General features: G+C 42.4%; 1 protein-coding gene across 1 annotated transcript; it reads left to right on the top strand.

Annotated features, from left to right (window-relative positions):
• The first annotated feature begins 306 nt into the window (after positions 1 to 306).
• LOC136463073 (RING-H2 finger protein ATL32-like) lies at positions 307 to 753 on the top strand. Its single transcript, XM_066462115.1, has one exon. It carries the CDS (start codon positions 307 to 309, stop codon positions 751 to 753), a length of 447 nt encoding a protein of 148 aa, XP_066318212.1.
• Positions 754 to 8394: the final 7641 nt, after the last annotated feature.

The raw sequence follows: 8394 nt of genomic DNA, 5'->3' as shown, positions 1-8394 counted from the left end.
GGGCCGGGGCGCTAGACACGAGATTCGAAGCCGCCACTGACCCACCGAAGTAACCCTAGAAGGCCCCTCCGATCATGGGCAGCGCTGCAAGTGACGGGAAGCCCCGCCGGCAGCGCCCTCGTCCTCTATACTCTACCGTGCTTCCTCCTCTATCTCCTCTGTCAATCCTGAAGGTATGCGTCTCTCTCTTTCTCTGTCTCCCTCTCTAGATTCATGTTCTAGATCGATTTGAACCAAATAGAGATGAATCCACCCACGAATCTACACCTAGATGATCCTAAGAATATATCACCCAGCTGCCCGGCCATGTCTTCCTACGGTCCCACCGGTGCACTGGCAGACGTGATGGAAGCTGCTGTCGCTGCCGTCGGCAGCTACCGGGTGTGCGACACGGTGGTGCTCGTCTGCCTCGCCTCTGCCTCCACCCTCATCATCCTCACGGTGGCCTTCTTCTTCCGCCGCGCCTTCGCCAACGGGTACGCAGCCGCCGCCATGGCCACGAACGGCGCCGGAGCCACCGCTGCCAACGGCAGAAGCCGGTGTGGGCTGGCACCATCCGCGCTGTCCGCTGGCGCCTGGTGGGCGCAGTGCGCCATCTGCCTCGCCGTGGTGCGAGATGGGGAGACGGTGCGGTTGCTGCCAGCATGCGGGCACCTATTCCACGTCGAGTGCATCGACCTGTGTCTGCGCTCTCACGCTACCGGCTCGCTTTGCCGGCGTGACGTCGTCGAGGCTCCCGCCGAAAAGGTTTGAGCTCACCGCTGGTGGCCCAAGATGACATGCCGGCTACTAGTTCAACTTGTTTCCTGCCATGATATTGGGCATCTATACCAAGAATTGTACATGCTAGATAGGTCTTAGGCGAAGTTTCAATATTTTTGTCACTGGAAATCGAAACTTTTGTTTCTGCCATCTAATTCTGACTGGGGAAAACCCATCTTTTTATGATACACTTGGTTTTGTGCTTTTTATAATCTGCAATCATGGAGGCAAGATGCTAATTGAAATATTAAACATGTCTGTCAGGGGACTTGGCAAGGGCCTCTGATAAGGATTGGATTAGATTTGAGTCTAGACAGACAGTAGGATGATGAAATAGGTGGCAACATTGGTCAACTCTGGATGTATATTTTACGAATCTATGCCTATCATAACGATAAATTTATTATAAGAACAATGATTTGCTTTATCGTGCATGCTGATTTGACGGTAGGCAAGTGAAATATTGTTTGAAATGTATGCTTCTGTCTTGCTACACGCATATAGTGATGCTATTTTATTTCTCTAGAACTTCTGTCCTGCTTATACCTCAAGGACTCAGCTGCCAAAAATATAATGTTATCATATAGGACAGACTATGAGATAAAGGAAATGATGGATACAATAATCCTTACTTAACCTTAGAAGATATTTTGCTTACCGTATTTTGAGCCTGATGGTTGGGTTGATAATAGACTTTAATGATCGATACATATGTAATTAGGGCATCTGGACTTTAACAAATAAGTAGAGGAATTAATTCACTTACAATCTCTTATAATTCATGGTGTCTCTATAGATCTCTTATAATCCTAAACCTCGCTATAAGTCAATCTGAACATGCAACCATCCACATCAGCAACCCACTAGCACATGGAACTATGACACATATCTATTAATGCAAGTTATCCACGTCATCAAGCCACATCATGCACTAATTTGTCCACACCAGCATATCGTACAATCCACCAAAATTTATACACGATCCCCAAAGCAACACGCGAGGCATGCTTCTAGTTTTAAATGTTTCGGTACCTTATAATTTAGGACTGGGGGACTAGGATAATCTTGACAGCTCTTCGATATTTTAATTTGTTCCCATTACTATTTTTGGCCGAAGAAAGAGCGTGACCTAAGGGCCGGTTTGGCAGAGCTTCAGCAGCTTCAGATCCATCCAAATCCATCACATTCACCCAGATCCACAGAGGAGCAGCTCCACCATGGATCTAGGGTTCATCGAAGTATTTGGCACACCTCCAGCTCTAAGTCTCCATCCTCTCATCTATCCTCACTGTCACCTGGGGCTCGCATTAGCTCTTCATTGTCTCATCTTTCTTCTCCTTCCTACAGATCGAAGTAGAGCCAGGGCGGGGCCAGCGCTCGCGGTCACGGGTCGAGGCCGGCATGTGCAGCTGAGGTTGGGCCCGAGCTCGCGGCACACTCGACCGGAGCTCATGGCGCCAGTGCACGCGACTGGTGCAATGCCAGATCTTGCGGTCCGCGTGGCCAAAGGTCATGGTCCTAGAGCGGCAGTGTGAGGCGCGGCTGTAGCTTGCAGGCCGACCCACAGTGGCGGCAGCGATGGGGCGGCTCCAGCGTGACAGCGCAGGGCGTGCGCAGCGGAGAAGACAATCGAGCTTGGGTCTGCACGTGCGGAGAACTCCACCATGGATCTAGGGTTCATCGAAGTATTTGGCACACCTCCAGCTCTAAGTCTCCATCCTCTCATCTATCCTCACTGCACCTGGGGCTCGCATTAGCTCTTCATCGTCTCATCTTTCTTCTCCTTCCTACAGATCAAAGTAGAGCCAGGGCGGGGCCAGCGCTCGCGGTCACGGGTCGAGGCCGGCACGTGCAGCTGAGGTTGGGCCCGAGCTCGCGGCACACTCGACCGGAGCTCATGGCGCCAGTGCACGCGACTGGTGCGATGCCAGATCTTGCGGTCCGCGTGGCCAAAGGTCATGGTCCTAGAGCGGCGGTGTGAGGCGCGGCTGTAGCTTGCAGGCCGACCCACAGTGGCGGCAGCGATGGGGCGGCTCCAGCGTGACAGCGCAGGGCGTGCGCAGCGGAGAAGACAATCGAGCTTGGGTCTGCACGTGCGGAGAAGACGAGAAATTAGAACGTATCGTTTTTGTGTAAGCAGTAATTGTGGTGGGTAATTTTTATAAACTCTAGCAAACTTGAATTGGTGGCTCCATGAATTCCATGGATCTAGGGGCAGATTTATGGATTTCGTGGAGCTGATCCATGATGGAGCTGCTGGATCTAAAAGCATTTGGCTTGCAAAAGTAAAACTAGATCTATTTTTCATGAATCCGGTGGAGCTCTGCTAACCAGAATCTAATTGTGTGTTTCCTTGCTCCAATAAACCTCGACAAGGTTAGGGTTCGGCTAACCTACAAACTTGTATATAGACTTAATTTTATAGGTTGCCGTGCGTCTCTCCTCGGCATGGCATGGTTAAGCTCTGCCGGCCGAGCAGGGTTGGAGACGGCCCCCTGGCCTGGCCCGATGGGTTTCTTAGCCGTGCTATGCCGGGCTCAGGCCAGGTCATCCTATGCCGCACATCGGGCCATCCATGCTAGCGTGTCATTAACAAGCAGCGTGTCAGGAAGTATACAACTAATAGGACGAGGAGACGTGCGTGGGGATTCAAAGATATCAGTCATTTTCGTGGAGAGAAGTAAATGGACCACGCATTGCCGTGTAAAATATCTCGTGTCACTGTTACATATTCCTTGTCACGGTTCAGTAAGTTGTCTCAAATTGATAGAACAGTTCATTCGTGCAGAAACTCTAGCCAGCTTCTCGGAAATAAATAAACCATGAGGAAAGGGCCAAGTTGATAGAAGGCCCATCACGATGTGCCAACTGCCAAAGGATTCGCTACTAGAAAGCGACATAATTAATATCTTACTAGTAATTGTTAAATCCACTAAAAAACTAGTAATTGTTAAAGAGATCTTGCATAAGGCAAGGGATCTACGATACTTGGACGAAGCAAATACTCCCTCTCTTCTAAAATACTCGATCTTATAGCATTTATAAATTTTATCCTATGCCATTCTCACTTCCTAATGTAGTTTTCTCTTCTCTCAATACACTTTTTTATTTTTCTAATACAATTCTATCTCTATTTTTAAGAGATATTTTAGTCTTTTAGCTTCTGCACTAGGTAGCGTGCCCGTGCGTTATTACAGGATAGCTAACATTTTATACTAAAATACACGGATCGCACGATAAGATAACAATACTGTAAAAATTAAAGAGTTAAAATTAAATATCAACGTTAAAGTTACAGTTAATCCAAAAAGCAAAGTTTGTGAAATTAACAGTCACGAAAAACACGGCGTCACAGGCTTACAAACTCTACTTTATAGGCCTCGTTCGCTTCGCTGAAAAAACAAGCCGAAATACTGTTTCGGCTGATTTGTTATGAGAGAAAAATATTGTTCCGACTGAAAAAAACAAGCTGAAAAAGGCGGATTATAAGAGAAGCGAACAGAGCCTATGAAAAACACTGTTCCGTGATGCGCCTAAGATAATGTTTTATATCGGCAGAAAGAAATCTTCGTATCAATTTCTTTTGTGCGCCAATAAATCCACGAATAAGTTCTGTTGCATCTTCATACCGTCATGTACACAGGGTCGAGTATATATGTCAATATTAGTGCCTGTCGCATGGGTAATACCGTGTCTCTTGAAAAATCTTCCATAAAACATAAAACAAAGTGTTATACTCACCATATAAATATGTGTGACTTTTAGTCTATTCCACGCAAACATATACTGTAGAATAAGATATCCATTTAAGTGTTTGTGGCAAGATTCACGATCAATGATATATAGAAATAGTTAAATCATAGGTATTACTATTGCAAGCTATAGTGACTCTGCGTTAGTTACCCATCTATGTCCTCTGCAATGTTTTCTTTCCGTCTAAATTTTTATTTGAAAACATCCTCATTCCATCCAGGAATATATACATTCACCGTGTCCGTGTACTGCAAGGTAAATCCAAGAGTGTACCTGACATACATCAGCGCTGGTGTGTCTTTACACTAGTCTTCAATAGGTCTATGATCAATCATGATAAGCATATTCTTCTTCTGATCGAAAACTTAAAGCATATACTTTTGAACGTGCAGCCATGACAAAAGAAACTGCAAACATGGTAGCGTTAGAATAGTATATAGAAAATAAATAATAAAAGCAGGAGCAAGCGACTTACATATCTGCATTGTGCTAAGCTGTATTCCATATCCTCACATACACCAATCACAGCAGCCATTTTTTTCTTAGTGTATTTTTTATGGTATTCTGGTATTTTTGTTAAAGCACACATTTTCTAGAAGAGAAGGATATCGAGAGTCAGGATTAGTATAACTTGGCCTACTTTATACAATTAGGAGAACAACAGATAAGATAATATAATATAACATGATAAGAATTTTAAAAATGTGCTTACACAGAATCTTAGGTCCATGTAATGCTTCATAATACTATTGCATTTTTTCATTGTATTGTACTCTCGAGCTGCCTGAAAACAGACACCTAAGTTGAAACAGTTCTCAGAGATGTCTCGATTGTTCATTAACAACTCTTGTAGGTCCTACACTTAGAGCAATCATGGAGGGATGAAAACCTTTAACCCAAGGCTTCCTGCAAAGCATTAGACACATATGATGGTTTTCGTTATATAAGATAGCACACTATTATTAATAAATAAAATAATTAAAATAAGCATATAGCTTACTTCAACGTCGCTTCATCCTGAATTGCCATGACGTAATCACACAGTAACTCAGTCATCTCTTCCTTGTTCATTGGCATGTCTTTCATGGTCTCAAATGCCCAAAACTCATCAGGGTCTAGGTTGGCATGAACTTGTGGGAATTTATTCTGAGTTCGTATGTGTTGAGGGGTACCCGTTTGAACCACTAAACATTTGACCTCCTCGTAATGTTTTCTCTTTTTTGTGGACACTTGATCAGCCATCTTTGGATTCTCTATTATGGCACAGTCGCTTGGGCTTCCAATATTTTCATCCCTATCAAGATATGGAGCACCCTTTCGTTTGTTTAACTCTGACGATAGCAAGATTACCGTAAGCTTCAATCCTAATTAATTATTAATTAAAAACGCACAGCTAGTGCACACTCATAACTTGTGGTAAGATGCATAGTTTACCTGATTGAACTCGTCTGACAAATCGTTCCCAGTCCAATACTCCATAAAGTTTATTAAGAATAAATCGCATGTAAAACTACATACAACATTAATAGAGGTTCAGGCTCACATTAGATCAAAAAGGCAAAGACACATAAAATTCAACTTATATGACATGCCATTATTTCTGACTTACCCATCTGTTTGTAATAATTTGCCGCGGAAAATCTCCCTAACCAGCTAGGTATCAACCTCAACATCTAGCCATTTGTGCTCTTTTGGGCCTCCTGTAATATGAAATCTATCTATTTCCGCAATCCACCTCGCTATTTGTTCATAAAAGAATGAATCAATTAGCATTTCTAAAATATAAAATGTGTACAAATAGTTGTGTTAGGAAATACCCATAATTTTATTGAGGTCAACACGTCCGAACATCTCGTCCAAAGAGTCTAGCACCTGAACCTCACATTTGTCGATGTTTATAACAGCAAGGTAGCAATGTGTATTTGTAACATTTATTGGAAGGAACACCTATCAAATCAAAAATAAACATTTTGCCAGGCATAAATAATTGATAATGAAAGACCAATAGATTGTTTAAAAAATTGCTACCATGTCATGCTTCAAGTAAGTTAGCACCCTTTGAACTAAACAGGACGCTGTGAAGTGCCACGGTTAGGGTAATTGGCTTTAATGGTCTCATCATTTTCTGCATCCCGCTTCATGATTGCAACTAAGCAAGCAGTTTCAAGATAGACTGTACCTCCTTGTCTCTTGTTCAAACCTTTCTAGGCCTTCAGCAGTTTAATATAAGCATCTATGACATGCATACATTTCGCCATTAGAGAGAAAGAGCATTGAAGTTGGCAATGTTTGATTGAGTATTATGACTTGCATCTGTTACCTCATCAGACAATTATTCATATGGCAAAAAAAGACATTCCATGTGGTTTCTCGACACCAGAACATCATCTATGAGCACAAGCTCCTCATTCCCAGGTGAAGATGGATTTTTTTGATAGATTCAATTATGGCTCTATCAGTATTGGTACAAACATAATCTGAAAAAGAGGATTAAATTAAAGTATACAACAATAGTTAGCAGTTTTTCTAGGTTAATCCATCAAAGAGAAAATATCAATACCTTCTGGGGCAACCTGTGAAGACATAGATTTTTTGGGTTTATTTTGTATGATTATGATTTCCAAAAGTCCTTTTTCTCTCGTCGGATCTACCCTAAAAGTTGATAGGGCCTTTTCATCATGGGCCGTGCTAAAGCCCTGGTCAACTGGTAGAGCTTCGTGGGTAACTTCTGTACTCATGCTTTCTTGCAACCTTCTAGAATCATCCATAGGCTCACTAGAATTTTCTGTTTGTACAATATCTTCTAAGGGCCTCCATTTTTCTTCGAAACCTTTGCATCTGAACTGTCCATCGAGACCTAAAAGCCGTACATATTAATTTTTTTTAAATAATTAAGGTATATAAACTTGGATGTCATTAATTCAGAACTAAAATGATATATAGCTATATAAAATTGTATTGTCTTTGTTCAGCTTTGTTTTTAAAAAAGTATTATATACTCTCAGATAATGAAATCATTTAGATTTGTTCCGTTCAATTGAATAACCAAACAAAAATAGTGATAATTATTTAGTTGATTTAATTAAATCCTAATTATGATGTATTTTTACATAGCTATATATCATTTCAATGCTCACGCCAGGTAGCTTTGCCTCGGTGTAAAGCAGACATTAGTCTGAACATAATATACTATTATTCTATAGAGATCGACAAGCAATTAAAGATTTAAAGTTGTCCGCGTGCTCTATGCCTCTGTCGTGTTATCTTGATGACGTCATGTGAGGCCTCTGAAATAACTATGACACCTATATTGTTAATTTGTTTGCATACACGACCGCAAATTTGATGTCCATGCGTGGCCACGTGCCAACAAAATTTGAACTGCAGTATACGGTGATAGATCGTGATGCAAATCAAACCACCAAAATGATGTTTTGGTTGCTATCATGATGCCTTAGAAATATTTTTTGGTTTATGATTTATTATTGGAGTTGTGTAGCCTCCAGAAATCCAATCCAAACAGGGTCATGAAATTTTTAGGATTTACATGCTTCAAGAAGTACAGGGAATAAATTTTATAAAGAGATAAAAGGAGCTAAGCCTTGCATTAGCTAGAGATCCCAACACGCATCACATAGCCTCTGCACGTATCTATCCAAGACTCTTAAAGAGGCAAGATTTCAGATCACACAAGCACTAGAGGCAATAACAAATAAAGAAACGCATCAGGGCAGGATGGGATTCACTAACAGGGTAGACATTTGTGGAAGACAGAAGATGTTGGAAGCTCCTCGTGGCAGTCTGCAGTCCTTCGAGGGTACAGCAAGACGGCGAAGGCGATGGCAGTAGGTGACGATGATGGCGACGCGCTATGACGAA

The sequence above is a fragment of the Miscanthus floridulus genome, chromosome 7, assembly GCF_019320115.1.
Source record: "Miscanthus floridulus cultivar M001 chromosome 7, ASM1932011v1, whole genome shotgun sequence".
Taxonomy (NCBI): domain Eukaryota; kingdom Viridiplantae; phylum Streptophyta; class Magnoliopsida; order Poales; family Poaceae; genus Miscanthus; species Miscanthus floridulus.
The sequence above is the reverse complement of the archived record's forward strand: the minus strand, read 5'-3'. Positions and strand labels throughout refer to the sequence as shown.